The 19385-nt window shown below is 38.2% G+C and overlaps 1 protein-coding gene across 1 annotated transcript; it reads left to right on the top strand.

Annotated features, from left to right (window-relative positions):
• The first annotated feature begins 1150 nt into the window (after positions 1 to 1150).
• LOC106163632 (cell surface hyaluronidase) lies at positions 1151 to 17708 on the top strand. Its single transcript, XM_087011821.1, has 23 exons — positions 1151 to 1333; positions 2021 to 2267; positions 2485 to 2651; positions 2915 to 3062; positions 3349 to 3513; positions 4568 to 4813; positions 5681 to 5776; positions 6234 to 6403; positions 6627 to 6699; positions 7069 to 7205; positions 7937 to 8070; positions 9182 to 9248; positions 9919 to 10056; positions 10488 to 10654; positions 10971 to 11006; positions 11280 to 11429; positions 11615 to 11801; positions 12240 to 12458; positions 13227 to 13432; positions 13971 to 14132; positions 14623 to 14797; positions 15029 to 15091; positions 17445 to 17708. Exons 1-23 carry the CDS (start codon positions 1193 to 1195, stop codon positions 17493 to 17495), a joined length of 3345 nt encoding a protein of 1114 aa, XP_086867947.1. The 5' UTR covers positions 1151 to 1192; the 3' UTR covers positions 17496 to 17708.
• The last annotated feature ends 1677 nt before the right edge of the window (positions 17709 to 19385 follow it).

Below are 19385 nucleotides of genomic sequence, written 5' to 3'. Positions count from 1 at the left end.
TTGCATGATGTGTGGGCATAGAGATATGACTTCGGGAAATTTTCATAAAATCGTATTTAAACAGATAGTAATGTATTTTTTCTTTTTCGAATTTCTCTTTATTATAAATTAACTAATTTGATATTGAACAGAGGAGCGGTGAGACAAAAGTGGCGTAAAACAAAATCGTTGAATAACTTATAGAGGTTTGTCAACGAAAACAATTACAACGACCCACGCTGGCACAATGAAATTAATTTTTACAGTGGAAACACATCCCAGAAATTTATCATTAAAGACGATTTATATATAAATCTGCTGTTCATAGACATCAATTATATTCTAATACAAGTACTTATACACTGGCATGGTTATTGTTTGTTTTAATGGCGGTTTACCAGAATAACATAAGAAAACTGAAGATGGGTATTTGACGCTGAATAAAGATGGTCTTTGCTCAGTAAAACAGATACATAAGAGGTTTCGAAATTCCAGATGGCTTTATAGCGGTACCAATTTTGTATATTGATCATTATGAAGGTATATTACTGGTTCATGTACATGTGTCGCGGCAGCAATCACTGTTCAAAGTCAATTTAAGTTCAATGGGAGTTGCTGGAGTCTCAAAAACGATTATTTGAGTCTTAATAATTACAACTGTACAAGAGATAAAGCTAATAAGCACATTTATTCAAGACAAGGACAAGATATACACTGACTTTATAGTGGCATTATTAGCCTTGACTCGTTGCGCCCTAGAATTATTTTAGTTGTTTTGCACGTGGGGTATATTTTAGCATCAAATCATCAATTATTTCCTTTCCTGGAAAATTTACTCTTTTTTCTTTTACTAAATAATTCATTAAAGTGCGATATTGATTGTAATGTTAATTTCAACATGCTAATAAAATTGAATCTTCGAGATTGTTGTAACACAAAGGATTTGTCCCATTAGTTAGAGTTAGGAAAACGGACATCGAAAACACCCCTCCCCCTTTGCTACCTTGAACCTTACTGGAAAAAATTGTTTTTAGATCAATTTTGGTAAATTATACCCGCTCTTTGACCGAGTCTCCATACCAGGATACACCTTTCCTCAAAGGGCTATCATCAGCAGATTTCCATGCAATTAATGAAGTGCATAAAAACAGCAACTCCAGGATTCTTCCCCAGTGGAAATTCGATCGTCGCACTTTGATGATATTCATCAGAAATGCAACGTAGAAACGGAAATGGATCTTGGTACGGTTTTATTCTTTTATTATTTGTGTTTCAAGGCGATACTAGCGCGTGTCCGTGGGGAGAAAACGGTCTGAAGCCATGGAGTGACCCACAGAGCTGGCCAGAGAACGCTGTGAGTAGCCATTAGTTAGTTAGTTAGTTAGTGGAAGCGCAGCTCCTGAAATAGCTACAAAGTGATTTTAAATTAGATATCTTAAATCAAATCGGAATGAATATGGATTCATATTTGATTATAATATAATCAGATAAACCATTTTGATTGACCTGCCTGGTGAAAAATCGAAATTCGTCAAAAACTTCTGTAACAAATTATAAATCCATAAGATTTTGTTTAGTTTTTTTGCAAAAGGCATCCTTTTGCCTTAAAAATATTAGGAAGTGTGTTACTCTGCGCTAGAACACTTGAGTTGAATGTACATCACATTGAACTTAACCTAATTCACGTTTAAGTCGTTAATAGTCTTACGTGGCGATATAGTGAATTTTCTAATTTATTAGACCAAAAGCGTTTTTACGAACGATTAAATAAGGCGCGGCCCACTAGAGAGCATGCCGATGTTTAATTGCTCTGCCCCTGGGACGGCGCGCGTGGGAGTTGGGGGGGGGGGGGGTGTCCATTGTCAAGTGAGCGAAATATTTGATCCGCGGATCTGTTAGTCCGCGGATCAGAGTGCTTCTTAACAGGCCCTAACATAATACCAGCGTGCATGTATCTATTTTTAAAAAAGACCACTTGGGTGAAGTACCAGTGTTTCTTAGTATGGCTTTTATTTGACACGAAAAATGTTTGTTTATTCAGGTGCCCACCGAGGACAGTGTTGTCATCATCGAAGACGGGTTGTCCATACTGCTGGACACGTCACCCCCTCCTCTCAAAGCAATTAAGATCAGGCGTGACGGGCGTCTGATATGGGGGATTAATACGGAAGGGACTGATCTACATGTAAGCACTTACTACATACTGATTGCCAATAACGGATCTCTGATTATTGGGTCTGAAGAATGCAAGTATCCAGCAGATAAGAAGGCTATCATTACACTTAGAGGTAAGAAGATGTTCTTTTTCTGTTGGGGGAGTGGGCGGGGGGTTCAAGCGAAAAATGCCAAAACACCGCAAGAGGTCTGATGGGACTATGAATCCGTTGAAACCCAAAAGTTTAGTATGTTCACACAAAAGGTCGACGAAAAGACGAGAAAACGCAACCTCCTTATAGAGTATTCTCAGACTTTAGGATTCTGGTTAAGTTTCTAACGTTTTTTCAGGGAAACGAGACGACATCCCGGACGTGACAGACTTTGGGCAAAAGTTTATAGGAGTAGACAATGGAAACCTGGAAATTCACGGTGCTGATAAAATATCCTGGACGAAACTGACACAGTCCGTTGTGAAACCTTCGACAGCCGATGATGGACTCCTGTTCTCGCATGATGTGAGTACAAAGATCAACTAAATTTTCTTCGAAGCGATTCCAGTTCAAAGAACACTTTTTTTATGTCCTTGTCTGTAAATAAGGACATTTATTGTCTGCGTCATGCCCCCATTTTATCAATTCACTTTTACTACTGAAGGTAGGTTATATCAGTTTACACAAAGGCCAACAGCTGAAAAATTTTGTACTGGTAGAAATAGTCATTTGGATTGAAATCATAATTTTACCCGTGTCTGAACACGTCAAGTATGTCTCTATTTCAGTTGGGAAGCAGCTGGGACAAATTTGACCGCGGTATATATTTTTATGAGTTCAATTACAAAAAGAAGGAGCTTGTTGCAACGAACAAAACCGTTTATGAGTCTAACGTTAGGCAGGACATAGAAGAAGATCTTCCAGCTAGAATCAGGGGTACGTTTGATTATGTTCGATCAACATTGCATGTCATACATGTATGTCTGATATATGCATTGGTTTTTGGTCCGTGTTCTATAAAAAAGAGGTTTGCTTTGAAACCCTTCAAAAAGAGCATATTTTGATGTAAAATGACGTAAGTGGATCAAAATATAGAGGACGGGTTTCTTATGCCATTGCGAATCAGAAATTCCTATTCTTCTGACCTCACTTTTTTTTTTACTATTTTGAAATGTACAGTTTGGAGAACTGCTGATATATGGTCGTACTTCACACTTGCTAGGAATGACTTCCGGTCAACTTGCCATGTTGGCGGTTCGAGAAGAAGTCGTGCGCCCCGATTCCACTTTTGATTTGGAGCCCCTTCTGACGGCACTGGAGGAAAAGGGGGCCACACAGCTTAGGAATTTCCAACAAGGAGACGCGTATGCCGCCATTTTTATCAAAGGTAAATATCTTTCTATATTTGACTGCGTGTAAAGAATATTATTGCATTAGTCATTTTAATGGTGTTAATGATCTTCAAAGATTGTTTTTAAGAAACGGATAGGGCCTATGTGTTTCAGTAATATATACGTAGGATTTAATTTTCCCTTGTGCCTTTTCGACTTTGGTCCTTTTTAGTCTTCCAACCAAAGAAACATGACAAAGAAAGATTTTATGAAACTCGTGTAGATATCAGAATGTAAGGGAACTTGTGCAGAGTGGCAAAACCACGAAACTGCGGACCATCAATTTGGCTGCAAAATACACAATGCCTACCCTCTACCAGGGTCACAGATTGTTTTTTTTTTTCACTAGATATTCACAGAAATGTCTCTGGTTAAATTGAAAGTAATTCGTCAGAGAAAAAGTTCACATAATATAAAATGCGGTCCTGGTAGAAGGCATACAATGGCTTTGTTTTGACAGCCGGGCATATGGTATCATCTACTGTATGTACTGGAAGCATCCGTTTTTACACTGTGTCATTTCCTTAGCAGATGCAATTAGAGAGAGAGAGAGAGAGAGAGAGAGAGAGAGATAAATCACCTTTGACAACTATCCATATACATATAAGGGAATTTTTTTATCTTGTGAAAATGTTCTTTTCCTGCTTCTTGTACCCAATCTGTATCAGTTAACATTGAAAGGACTTTTAAAAAAAACTACATGTAGGCCTATTTACTCTTCAAGGCAACCGCTGTGAGTGTTCATATATGATCTCGAATTGTGCTATTTTCTTTTAGATTTAATGTAGTTTTTAAAATTAGAATTGTCCTTATCATGACATATGTACTAAAAGCATATAATTATCAAAGACTGATCCTTTTCCTTTTGACATAAAGATTATGAATATGTTAAAAAACATAATACAGTAGAAAATTGCACTTAGCTCTTCGTGTACTTGTTCATAATTTACAACTAAAATAAATAAATAAATCAGTTAGTAATTAAAAACTTTTTTGCAGAATTCTTACGTTTATGCTATGAGGAAAAAACTTTGTTCATTCTGTGTGTAGGCAAAGAAGAGGACACGGTTGAAGAACTGGCCCAAATGCGTGGACATGTGTTCACCGAGACAAAAATCTTGACCCTGACCATCAAAGGTGCGAAGTACATGGTCCAGAGTGGAAACAGTGTCAAACAACAGCCGAAGAGATTGACAAAGCAACAAAGACAGTACGTGCGATTTCAGGCTTTGGAACAGACTGATTTTAGAACCACGTCGCTGTTCCTTGCAGATGACGTTTCGTCGTGGAACGTAGGTAAGTTGACGAACATTTTAACTGCATTGTTTAGACCTTGTTCAGATAAACCCATCGAACTAGCTGAATCGATCTAATTCTGAGGGGGATTCTCGTTACAGAGCATTCAGTGTAATCACCTAATTGTATACGCCTCCTCGAGTAAAAGAGCTTTCGAGAGCCGATCGCGCATGATAGCTATTACCCCGTTCTTGGTCGAGGAGGCGTGTCAGACAATTTAGCGGATTACATTGACTGCACTTGAGCGAGAATCCTCGCAGAGTTGGATTGATCCAGCTTGTAGGATGGTTTTATCTGGATGCTCCCATAAATACCATTTTTTTTTTGTTAAGAAGCGGGCGAGAACGGTGGTCAAGATGCGCTGACATTGAAACTCACATCGGGGAGTCACTTATGTTATCAACACCCTTTAATGAAGGAGTCGAAACATAATTCGTTCCTCTTAGATAGAAAAAAGTTTTCATGTTGTCTTTTTAAAAACGATTTGCTCTATTCTTTTCGTTGTTTAATATATTTTTAAATATTAAAATATGCAGTTGAAGGCACTTTTATCCAATGTTCCATTTCGCTATGGATTAACTTTATAGTAGTAATAATGTTCGTGCATATAAAGATACACGAACGACATTTTATTAGTAAATAAATGCTCTCTCAATCTTCATGATACCACATTATCAGACATTGCTTTATGAATTAAATCTCAAATCACTTAGTTACACATCTTGTCTCTCGATGCAAATGCATGGTTAAAGAGTGTCGGATGCCTGCTGTTACAGTTCTGATGTCTGACATTATCAACACAAATATAACTTATTGTCGTATTTTGTGTATTGATGATATATTATTATTATTATTATTATTTCAAAGGGGATGAGATTCTGATAGGATCCACGGACTACAACTGGATGCAGACAGAAATAAGAACCGTCACAAATGTGAGGAAGACGAGAGTGGATTTAGACTGTAAGTTCATTACGTACCCGTCAATAAGCTGTTTTTAGATACACCCCCTCCCCCCATCCATCCACCCACCCACCCGTCGTCCTCTCCTCTTTACAAATTTTCCCAATCTCAATCCTCAGTCCTCTTGTATGCTGAATCAAAAACTTCGTTAACGATTATTGAATGAATCTATTTGGATGGTATTCAACAATTGATATATTCTTGTAGATTTAAAGATTTTTCCTGGATGGCAAGCAGTCTCAATTTTACGGTATAACTAGGCACGTCTGTATCACTCCATTTGTAGTAGATGACTATGTTTAGTTCCAATCATCCTCTTCCATTTATTATTATTATCTTTATTTTTTCCTTATATATCTGCCAATCTGTCTCTTTACTTGCCTTTTGCATCTTATTCATGTTCACGTTTTATTCCATTTTAAGTAATGATAATATAAGTTGACTTCTTTTGTTTCAGCACCCTTGTGGTTTGATCATTTTGGTGAGATGATTGATAATGTAGACGAACGCGCGGACGTCGGGGTGCTCACCAGGAATGTCGTCATAAGGGGGGAACGTGAACTCTCTTGTTATGGCGATAATCACTGCGACGTATTTGACATAGATATATTTGGAGGACACTTGAAAGTTAGTTTACTTTCCATAGGTTTTTTCTTTTATAAATACTTCCAATACAAAACATTTAATTGCATGCATCTGAAGCTGTAGGCTTATTTGTGGAAAAGCTTCAGCATTATGTAGCTTTATGTGATATTTACGTTTTAATTGCTGCAAAATCAATATCTCACGTAATATGGCTGATATTTGGATTAAAATTTGCCCTAAATTTCCCATATTGTTGCACTGACAGGTACATCACCATTTTGGCTCTGTCAACATTGAAGGCGCTGAGTTTGAGCACATGGGGCAGCATGCAGTTCTCGGTACGTATTAGCAAACTATTGAAAGTGTCTAAATTTTAAATATTTCTCCAAATGCACCAGCGAAATCAATCAAAACTCGTCAGATATAGCATCAAATTACCCTCAAGTCCTCAAGACGTTCCGTTTGTTGTTTTTTAAAAATATATATTAACCATAGGCCAGTGTTTACAAAGAATTGCTCCCAAACTCATAATATTAGCATTTCACACCTTTTAAATATTATACAATTATAAATTTTGGGTGGGGTGAACAATAACATTCTTCGTACTGACCAAAAGCAGATGGCTATAATTGTTTTATTATATAATTCATGTCCACATACATGTATGCACAGGTGTATGTATTTATCCATTAAATCAAATTCACTAGGAACCTACCCCATCCATTTTCACATGTGTGGGGACACCGACACGGCAGAGGGGGTGCCCAGTCCTTACATAAGGCAGAACTCTATCCACCACTCAGTATCGCGATGTGTTACCGTGCACGGCACCAGCGGTGTTCAGGTCAGTGTTTATGGCAAAATATAACGTCACAACACGTCACGGTCACGTCACTCTGACATCACAGAGCCATCGCAGTTGTGAGGTCATATGAAAAGTGCCATGTCATGATTGTATCATGTATGGGTTATGAAATTAAACAACCAACTAATGGCAAATTGACTTTAGATTTACTGACGCACTATATGTAAAATGCATGTTTTTAGTTGGCTTCCATGTAGAATATATCTAGATCTCGTTATTTTTCGCTCTTACTGTACATTCAAAAGACCTGTCAATGACCTCTTCTTTCACTTAATAAAAGTTTCGTTTATTTCAATGTTTTTTATGTGTATACAAGTTAATCCTCTCTACTCAAGATTTCGTATTTTGAGGGATGGCGGCATAACCGCATCCTATATGGAGGAGGAGGGGGTTTAGAGTGGATGATAAATCAGGTAGTACTCTCGATGACTGCATTCAGATTTACACATCGTACTAGCTGGGTCGTCCCAACTCTGCAGGGGATTCTCCCTAAAGTGCAATCAGTAGAAAAGCTTAATTGTCTGGCACGCCTCCAGAGCTGCTAGTGGTAAATAACTTTCGCGTGTTGATAATGCCGATTCCACGTATTGCACCTTAGCGACAATCTACCCCCCCCCCCCCCTCCCAAGTTGCGCCAACCCAGCTAGTACGAAGTGTGAATCTGAATGCGCCTATTGATTAGGACTGAGTCCCTGACTGTAATACTTAAGGTCGTGGACAACCTGGCCTATCTCAGTATCGGCCACTGCTACTTCCTGGAGGACGGGTCGGAAAGGCGGACTGTATTCGATGGAAATCTTGGTACTGGGACAATGGAAGGGGTTCTCATTCCCACCGACACCGCGTAAGTAACGTTAATAATATATTTTTAGCTGGAAAATAAACTGCCCGTTCGTTGAGGTACAAGTAGGCCTATAAGTTACATGGGTCTTGTCAGCATGGGGATCTGTCAGAATAGATGTCCCTGTGGATTAAACTATTTGATCAGAGAAGTACAGTAACTGCCTCTCGAGGATTTGATAAAGATTGCTTCACAGAGGTCTTGAATAATTTTTTCGACGATTTTTAAAATCACTTGCCAAGTTTGTTTCAAATAAGGGTCTTTTCAAGTAATATTAGACACTGTAACGTTGACAGCAATATTGTTATTTGGTGATTCACCAGATAATTGGGAAGTAGGGCCTACTCCATATTGTGGAGGAAGACGGAAAGAAGTCACATTTCTTCGGATTTGATGACCAATATATTGAGGGGCTGATTTCACAAGCAAAATAAAAAAGAAAGAAATTAATGAATAAAACTGTCCTGATCTAAACCTTTCTAATTGAAATTGGGTCTACGTCAGTTGGTAAATCCATACTAGTGCACTTGAATTGAGTAAGTTTTCTCTTTTGTCTGTAGCATAAGCCATATATCTTTATGGTTATAGAATGAGCCCAGTACTTCAGTGAAAATTGGGTAACTTGGGCCAAAGAAGACTAAAATTTTGATCTTAAAGTTTAGACGAGTTTTCTGACCCCGGTGTGACGAAACTGAGGGTCCGTGTAGCAGACTGCATTGTGCAAGGGTTTTTTTTTTTTTTGCAAAGGGTATATAGCCATCTATGAAGGTCCAGGTGGTCCGATGGCAAACACAGATTATTTCTATGTTGTTTACAATTTTTGGAATTTTGTAACTCATTGTGGAGTTGTCACATGTATCCCTTTAAAAATTAATGGAAACAAAAGAACGGAGGAGAGAATGAACTTTTTTTTTCGAAGATAACTTTTCTGTAGCTATGGCAAAAAATAAAGTATCCTGTAATGTTCCAAATTTGTCATGGAACACGCGCCTTCATACGCGTGATTTTGAACCATCGATAAATTGTCTTGGAACCATTTACACGCAAAAGTTCCTTTTTTGTTTTATCATGCAAATAATTCTGTCATTTGAGGGCGTGTTGTTATTTCCTCCAGGCCAGCTACATTTTGGATAAAGAGCCCGGATACTTACCTGAGAAACAACGTTGCTGGGGGTTCGGAGGTACGTTAAGATGAAGACCAATTTTTTTAAAAACACTAGTACCGTGCTTACACCCTTAGTAAAATGTCATTAGTTCAGACTTTTTTTAATGATTTCTGATTTAAATTTGAAACATATTTTAATAGTCCGGGGGCAATCTAACGTTACCCGTGGACAAGACTGACTGCATTTGCGGAACTTTTTATCCATTATTATCGAGTAATTTTTCCAGACCTCGAATTGACCACCTACTTTATTTTTGTATGATCATGTGTAACGTCATTGACATTGTTTCTTTGTGAAGTTTTAACTTAAATTAAAATCAGAATTTTAAGCCCAATTTCACCTCATCCTCATTCATGATTTCCAAACGTTACAAAGCAGTTCATTGCGTAGAGGGAAAAAATTGAAACTGGTGTTTTAAGTTTTGCAAATGCAATATACAGTATTTTCTCCGGAAAAGAAGTACTTGTGTCAGAGTAAATTTATGATTATGTTCATTCTACTCGCGCCCTTGTTTTTTGATAACTGTGATAAATATGAGGGGAGCGCATGGGTTCAACAAAACTTGTCGCTTGCGAACTTTGGTTAAACACACACACACGCACGCACACACACACGCACGCACGCACGCACACACGCACGCACACACACGGGCCAGCATCGCTGATTAAACAGTTAAAATTTGCAGGATAAGGGCATTTGGATAATCTTTCCCGAGTCACCGAACGGGCTTTCAGCTTCAATGGACCCTCCAGTGTGGGCGGAAGGCGAGGCCAGAAGATTTCCTGTGCCTCAAATTGAGAACAACGTGGTTCATTCCAATAGGGTATGTTATTTTTTGTTTTATATCTGTTGAAAATATAGCGCAGTTTTGGATATAGGTATTTTCTATGTTTGATTCGATTTTTTGTTCAGAAATTTTCCTTCGTCTTTAGATTTTGAAATGGTAATAAAAATCACCGTTTTTTTATACTTCACTGAATGTCCTTTCTTGGAGATTCGCTGAAAGATTAACTTTTGGTTGCAGTTTAATAGTATGGGCTCTTTTAAAACGCTGTAGGATATTTTACCTACATATACACTTGATAAATCGGGTCGCCGTCACGAAAAGCGTATTTTATATTTTACAGTATCTTTGACTTTCTATTATCTTTGTTAATTAGTGTTAATCTGCTGTAAGTTGAAAGGAAACTACATTTTAAGACATGATAACATATTGTCATTGTCAACCCGGTGAAATTTTCCTGTTTTCCACAGGACGGCTTTTTCATGGACAACAAGTTAAGCTCCACGGATGCTCTCCTTAAAGAAGGTAACGACTACAGACCGACGGAGGAGGTTGTCTTTAAGCGCATAACTGCCTTTAAGAACTGGAAACAGAATGTATGGATCAGAGGAAGCCCGCTGAGATGTGACCATTGTTCGTAAGTCTCATTACTTGGTATCGGAATCCAATGATTACACAACTTTTTTTCATAGCGAAAAGTTGATAGGATTTAAATCTGAACAGTATCCGAGTTGTATATTTTATCTTCAGTCCTGTTTTGATATATTGCAAAATGCCACGTGAATTTCTGTACTGGTCGTACTTTTTCTTTGATTATCCGAAAACGAGCCAGAAGAGCTGACAGTGTGACAAAATTTCGAAAGGCAGCACTGAGTTCATTAAGTTCTTTTTAAACAAATAAACTTCACAGAACTACAAAAGTGTATGTTGATATATACCTTGTGTATTTTCAGTTTAGCGGACAGCCCAAGAGGAATAACGTATGCTGTGTAAGTTGTGCATATTTTGTCCTTAAGTGTCTTATAAGACAAAACTCTCCTGACTGTGCCGCACCTCTGTAGAGGGCCGTACCTGCAACTTTGGTCCTGTAACAAGACGTGATAGTCATGCCAATTTTGCACCAGTAATTTGGTAATGGTAATTTTAACAGAATATGTACATATTAGTTTAAGCGGGTGCAACGTGACATAATGAACACTTCATTGGTTGGCACGTCATTTTGAATTGCTGTTTTGGTTCATCTGTTAATTTTGAGCTTTCAGTGCCGGAGGCGACTTGGTGTATTTGGTGAACAGTGTGCTCATTGGGGAATCGAAGAACAAGGGGGAGTCCGAAATTTTGAAGTCGGTTACCGGAGACGGAAGCACCAGCTACCAAAAACTAGGAAAATCTGTCCCGAATTACAAAAAACTGTAAGTTTGCATCGTTTCTCAAAACCATTGACAATTAAATTATATTTAGCACCTTAAAAACCCGCCCGTGAACCGAATAATCATGTTGCTCTGTTCCGTTCAGTTACACATTTTAAATGGCTTCGTCGCGTCACGTCATTCAGCATGCGAGAGACGCATTCAGCGGCCTCTAAATTCTTTTTCAGTGACACTGCATTTAATGGCTTCATCGTGTATGACGTCACTCAGCATGTTAGAGATACTCACTTCAGTGGATACGTCTCTGACGACTTCAGGCAAGGCGGAGCTTTAGGCTGGTTTAAGAACACCTTGGCGTTCTCTATGACTGTCAACAGTGTCGCAAACCTCACTTTCGATTTTGAGGATGACACGGTTAGTTCCTTTTATCGTCATTTCTATTTGGATTCGTGATCGTTTACCGTCACCTTAGTAACTTTTTTTAACTTTATAAACTTTACAAAAAAGTAAAAGAAAAGTACTATGCTGTTAATTTCGAACCTAAGGACTCTTTCAGAACAGATGATCCGTGGACTAATTGATCCGCCAACTAAATATGACCGACCCAACTTAAACGCAAGCAGCCTAATCCACTGATGGTCTCCCCGCCTCCACCTTCGTGCAAGGGTCGAGCAATTAAACCGGGGAGCCGAAATTTCATCCGTTTATGGGCACGTGTGGACGGTGGGAAGACCCTCAGAGGATAAGGTGGCGTGCTTTTAAGTGGAGTCAGCCATCCGCGGATCAGCTGTTCTGGAAGCGCCCTAAGTATCAGTTCAAATAGAAGTTGACGTGATTTGCGTCATATTTCAGAATGGTAACCGCGTATTCGATGGCGACGACTCAGGCGACTTTGGCACAGAATTCGGTGATCGAAATGGCGACAAGAGTGCCATTATACACGACTATGATGGCAGCCTTACAGGCCACGCAGGCGCCCATGTGGTGAAGCCAAGATGGTTCTACAACACTCATAACTGCTACAACGTTAGCAATTGGAACATGGCCGTGTGTCCTGAACGGTATGCCAAGGTAAGAAATCGTTCTTTTTTTAATGACTTCGTGCGCAAAAAACACAACTGCTTAGTGCTTCCTTATTTAGCAAGTTTATCACCAGAGAATGAATCCAGTTGTCTGAGCTTGTGTCTGAACAGTCTTCGGAGTTATAATCCTGCAGTATCTACCGAGGGTATGAAGAGCGTTTGTTGAAAAGAAATAGATTTACGAAACGTGCACTTTACGAACCGATTCAGTCGGATTTCTTTGCATCACCGTCTTTCTCTGCAGCCTTTTTACCGCGAAAAAAAGAACATGTAGTTTGATATGATTGTATTTTTTGCGATTTCAAAATAAACCCAATGGCTTAAGAAAAAGTTCAATTTAACAACTAACGACACCAATACAGGTTTTGTGATCAAGATCATTCGATGGAAAGGTTGAAACGTCATTCCTCGTCGGCAAAAACATGTCTTATGTCGTTTGTTTGGATTTTTTTTTACTTTCTTTGCACAAAAGAAGGTAAACAATCTACACAGATATTGTTTCCATTTTGATTCGATTCAGTAACACTGCTGTGTAGGAGCTAGCATTCTTAATTGAGTTTTAATCCAAATTTTAAATGTGATGGCTTCACTTCGCTTATCCGAATCATTCGGTGTACGTCGGTTGAATTCGATATTTGATTAGATGAGATACGGGTGTTTTTCAAATTATGAGTTAATAGTGTTTTTTAAATGAAAAGAAAAGTATTGAGAAAACAGCTAGTTAAAAAGTGTTTATGGAACCTTTTTTAAAATTCAGGTCCGTTTGAATTCAAAACTCGACGGGGATGCTTTGTTACAAGATCTTTTCGTGGTCAGGGACGATTTCCACGAACACCAAGAAGAGATCATCGGTGAAAAGTTAAATACGAACCATTTCTTAATGATAAACAACTACAACTACACCGTCCATTTTGATGGGAAAGTCGGAGACGAGGTCGAAATGACATTGGACGGTTTTGAAAAGTAAGTTTGATGCTGGCATTGAAGATGTTTTTATTCAAATGGACGCTTGGAATATCTGACTCACCGATAATATCGCAATACATATAGCAATGGGGTTTCAAAAATATTTACAGTATATTGGAATGGCGTGTATATGCGCAGCGTGTGCGCTTAATGTACGTGTGTAGTTTAACCACCTCCGCCACCGAAACAGGTTATGTTTTCATAGGGGTTGGTTCCTCTGGATGTTCATTCACACGATATCTCGCACGGGTCTTTACAAATTCTGCTGAAAATTTCCCGATAAACACATATACGGGAAGGGTAGAAGATAACAGTTTTGGCTGAAGCTCGCTCTTCAAACATTTTGTTTAAATGTATATAGCCCTTTTCTTGGCGGAAGTCTGCGCTTTTGGAGTGTTTTCTTGTTTCTAATTAATTATCGTCTAAACATAATTGTGTAAGCTTAGTGCCCATATATATATATATATATATATATATATATATATATATATACAACATGAACTGTTCGTTTTATTTTCATTTAATTTTCTCACAGAAACGTCCACAGAATACGCCTGGGACTTTGCTTTCCGAACGATACGGAGTCATTCGTTATGACCTATGACAAGACCCCTATCGTAATGGCGGCAAGCATGGAGGAGTTCGAGAACGCCACCCAGACCGATCCTTACACTGCGTATTGGGACGTCAGCACAGGGTATGTCGTTTAAAAAGCAAAATGATGAGAAAATATGAATGAATTTTATTATATTAGAAATTTCAACAGTTTTCCGTTCACAGCATCAAGGCATTACGGTATGTTAGGAAATTTACAATCTTTATGCATAAATCCGATTTCGAATTTTGGAGTCACTCTCACAATGGACATGGAGCCTTTTTTTTTATTAAAATTAAAATTCAATAATACACATGCAACGGTAAAATATACGGTTATGTTTATGGTAAACATAGTGATTAAAGATTCATAGATTGTTGACATTTCTAGGAAAATTTAAACCACCCAACCCCCGCTGTTACACGACCAGATAAAACCGATAACGAAATGGAATCTCTTTTTAAACTTTATACAAGATGATGGCGTCACTGCAGCTGATAATACAACCAATGTTATTTAGTATTACTAACATCTTTTGCTGCATCACTCTTAGTTTATCATGGAAAAATGATTATTTTTAATATCTTGTCAGGTTACTCTTTCTGAGTTTGCAAGGCCTCGAGGAACGCGCAGAAAATGACTGGAACGCCTGTCCCAATAAAGAGTTGACGAGCCAATGCCCGAAAGTGAAGATTACCCGAAATGGGGGCGGAATGTTTGCGGCTTGCTACGAGCATGCGTACGGACCGTACATAGCCAGTACACCGGTACGCATATATATATAAATATATGTCTTTTTTTTTCTGAAACAATGACCACCCTTTCATCAATTCTTTTATAAGCTTAGGTTAAGCGGCTGGCTTTTTAATAATGGCAGTTATGGCTGCTCTCCGACATACGTAAAGCATTGTGACTGTGGGAATGTGTCAAAATGTGTCTGAATGTTCAATGGATCGTAAAACAAGTGTTGACAGTGTGTTGTTTTTACTTTCTTTCAGCCAGCAGACGACACTGCACTTACCGCGCCAGGTTTATTGCCGGCCACAAGCATGCCTCAGAATGTGAGTGTCAAAAACAGAGAAATTAATCTCACTATATGAGAAATGACTAATAGTGATTACTTGATATTTTCATTATAGACAAACGAGACATTTAATGGCCCCATCCCCAATGAAACTATCGTTCTATGTGGATCGATCTAACTCCGTGGGGACTCTCGCTGAATGCAATCAGATTTATATATTGACACGCCTTGGCTTGTTTCCAACATACTCGTATAATCAACAGCTTTTCTGTTTTCTACTGAGCGCCAGGAGGAGGTACGTTAATCTGATTGCATTCAGCGAGAGTCTCTGCGGAGTTGGATCGATCTACGTAGAATGATAGTTTCATTGGGAATTAGCCCATTGACTTATTCAAGATAGCACTGACCTACTGATAAATTCATACTGTGGCATGGTTCGAAAGGGAAAATTTGTTTGGGAATCGTATTATATGACAATATCCCCTTTTTCACCCAGACGGATTGATATGCAATATTTTATACAAACGATTCACGCAAAATCCTTACAGTCGTGTTCGGAGTTGTGAAGAAGATGCTTCCACCGTTAAAGCCATCTATCCATACGAAAGAGATCTTTTAAAAAAGTATTATCTGCCATAATGCAACTGAAATGTAGCACTGTGAACCATTTATTCCATGATTTTAAATGCATTTTGAATATTTAATTTTTATTTTTGGTCTCAAAAATATCAATTTTCAACCCCAGACATAACCATGGCAACAGCTCTGTTACTCACACCCACCACCAGGTTAATGGCAAACAAGCAAAAAATAAAAGCTTAGGGCCTAACCTACCAGAAAATAATAGTAAACAAAAATCACTAATGGGGCTAAGTTGGTGGGAGATAATTAAAATTAATATTCTGTTGGAAGAATATATTATATCAATTTTAGCCAGTGTGTATAAGCATATTGGCGGCCATTTTGAATTTTGAAAGTCTTAATGTAATCAGAATTAATGCAAATTGTTTTAAAAAGTCCTAAGCTCGAATTCAGTTTATTAAAAGTAATAAAGAATGACACTTTGATGATAAATTTGGCATCTTTCCAGTTGGGACAGCAGACTTATATTTTGGCCACCATTTTGGATTTCAGGATTTTACAGCAAAATTAAAAGGTTTCATCTAAAATAAATACTGCAGGTAGCAAGTAGAGACTGTATGCTATTCCGGCGCATCAAAACATATCCCACATTCTTATTCCTTTATTATTGAATAAAGACTCAAATATGAAAAATAATTGAAATTACTCAAAAATTAGCAAAAATTGGCCGCCATCTTGAATTTACAGCCATCTTGGAATATTTTGAGGATCATAAAGTATAGTGCAGCTCTTAAACTATACATCTGAAAGGATTTTGAATTCCATTCACTTAACACATTTGAAAAATTTAATATTTTTTTGGTCTCAGAAATTTCAATTTTTTATCTCAGACGTTACCATGGCAACGGCTGTAGCACACACACCCACCACCAGTTTAATGGCAAACAAGCGGAAAATCAAAGCTTAGGACCTAAGCTATCAGAAAAACATAGTGAACGAAAATCACTAAGGGGGGGGAGGGGGGTCTACATTGGCCCATAGACTAATTCCTGTAAGTTTGAAAAAACAGACAAACAAACTGAACAAGTGTCACTTTTATGATGTTTGCAATTGCAGTGCACAGAATCATCTTTCTTGCCAATTTTGCAAAAAATGCTTATCAACAATATATGACGCAGTCTCGCAGAAGCATAAACGCAGCATGAAACCAAAAGTTGCGTGTCGTGTGGACTGCCTCGTACAGTGTACATAGGCTACAGTATATCAGAGATGCCTCTCTTACTAGTAATAGAAGTATCATGTGTGCATTCAGGTGCATTCCTCGTAGTTCTAAATAACTGTATTTTCTTTATTTCTTATATTAAAGTTTTCTTTAAAGAACTTACGCGATACAAAGTATGTGGTGTAAGGAAAGGGGATTTGATGAGGGTCTTTACCAAAGCAAGCAATATACATTTTTATCGTAAAAGTTGGGTATGAGGGAATAACAGGAAGTTGTGTCTGTGTGGAGGGGACGTATCGGTATTTTGTCACTTTTCAATATTTACACCGTTGTAAGGTTGTCTGTCTTCACACACCTACCAGGCTTTTTTGCTCTTTCTTAATTCCTCTCTGCGCCGTGTTTAACACTCAGTTTAAATGTTTACTGGGCATGTCATTCGCAGGCGTGTCCATGTGACCATTTTCATTCACGAAAATTAACCATTTTACTCCTGATACTCTCTTCACACGTTCTCAACAGCAAACAGTATTGTAATAATAATAATGAATTAATAACGATACTTTAAAACACCGCTTTATTTTTTCAGGTCGGAGCTGGATTAACTCGACCATTTCTCATTCGAGAAAATCCATTTTAAGACAGACTGATTTATAGGAGGATTTTTCCCCGATATTATTCAATCACGTTATTTGATATAATTTGATCAACATGGAGTTGGCTTCAGTGGAAACGACGGACCGGACTTTGGATTTGGCAGTATAAAAACAACCGCAACAGATGTTGCAGTTTTGGCATTCATTGTAGTACAAATATGATTATGAATATTAAAGATAAATAGTTGCATTGCAAACCTTCTTGTTTATTGTGATTAATATGGGTAAAACGTTACTTTCTCTCTCTCTCTTTTGTCTGGGTTTTTGTCATTTTCTTGGAAACATAAACAACATTCTAAACCGCGGCTGATGTCTGGTTTATGTACCTTCAGGCTATTTCTTCAATTCTTAACAGTTTTCACATCACCCGATTTAAGCTACCGTTTCGTCTGAAATTGTGCTATCGATTTTGCTTTCTTTTTTTGCCTTGGAAAATCACACCCAATTAGAATGGATACGTAGTTATAACGACGTAAGCAAATACCTTCTACCTTGCTTTGTATTTTAACTTATGAATATATACAGACACTACATACACGCGCATAAGGAGCAACTCCAGGAAATAAAAGCAATGTGAAATAAGCAAAATGTGACACGGTTACTGATAGCCGACTATGAAATGTCAACCGCAGTACTTGGCATTTGTCAGAAGTGACTAATTTGTTAGTAATACCGACTAAAAAACAGTAAATCATTGCATTTCTCAGGCCAATTCCTTAGTCAGGTCAGAGTGACTTACATGAGTTACCCTGACCAGAAAACAAATTAAAGTTCACCAAAGCACTTTCATTCACAATAAAACAGTGGGCTCATTGCGTAAAAGACTATATCTTCCAAGACAGAGTATGGGCACAACAGACACTATGCAAATTGCACAATTTTTCTGCAGGGTCGGATAAAGACACCCTGAGCTTCAGAGATAACTTGCCACTAACCTCTTCACTATAGCCTATCTTCATCGTGTCAAGTTACCTCTGACCACATTCGATAGCCTCCGCCGCCCGCCAATCAAATTTAAAGCCCGCACTCAATGACTCATTGAACGATCTAGCCAATGAACGCGAACGAGTCAAAGCGCACTTTGTTCAAATCCGGACCAATCAAAGAAGAGGCTGAATATCAGGGACTTGCCGTAACCTGTGGGCAGCACGCAAAATACATCATCCCTCAGTAGATAATGATGCAGGGCCTCAAACTGCTCTGGTTTCAATTCCGATATACTCATATTTTGCAAAGAATCAAGAGATAACTTAACACATTATTTTACGTAGTCACTCGTAGGAGACGCCATGCTTTCTTTGTGTTCGGTTATGCACTCGGAACTACTCGGATGTCTCCGCACTCGACAATAACTTTGTTGTTAGTATGGAGCTTGCGGAATCAGCCGAGGATTGCCGATTGACGGTCAACCAATCAGCGTTTTCACCAAACTTTGGTGAAAAATTTTGAAACATGGATTCGATTGGCTTATATAAACTAGGTCAAACAATTTTCGTCAGAGGTAACTTGACACGATGAAGATAGGCTATAGTGAAGAGGTTAGTGTCAAGTTATCTCTGAAGCTCAGGGTGGATAAAGAAGGATTACCAAGAACACAAAACCACGCCTAATGCACGTAGTAATTATTTCAGTAAATGGCTTTACGCGGAAAAAATAACAATGAGAAATGGTATTGTGTAAAGAAGTTAGTAATATATTCAGACAACAACATCAACCGTGATTAGTGACATACTTTCAGAACCTATTGTACACTCACGTTGTTATTGCCCACTCAATATCTCGTTTCTTGGGGTTTTTTTTAATACATTCATGTGCCTCAAATGGAAGGCATTTGAAGCATTTAAATAACGTATCAATAATAACAACCTAGCGTG

Source organism: Lingula anatina, chromosome 4 (assembly GCF_051362555.1).
Source record: "Lingula anatina isolate TDL-2025a chromosome 4, LinAna3.0, whole genome shotgun sequence".
NCBI classification, from domain to species: Eukaryota; Metazoa; Brachiopoda; class Lingulata; order Lingulida; family Lingulidae; genus Lingula; species Lingula anatina.
This window is presented reverse-complemented; position numbering and strand designations above follow the sequence as displayed.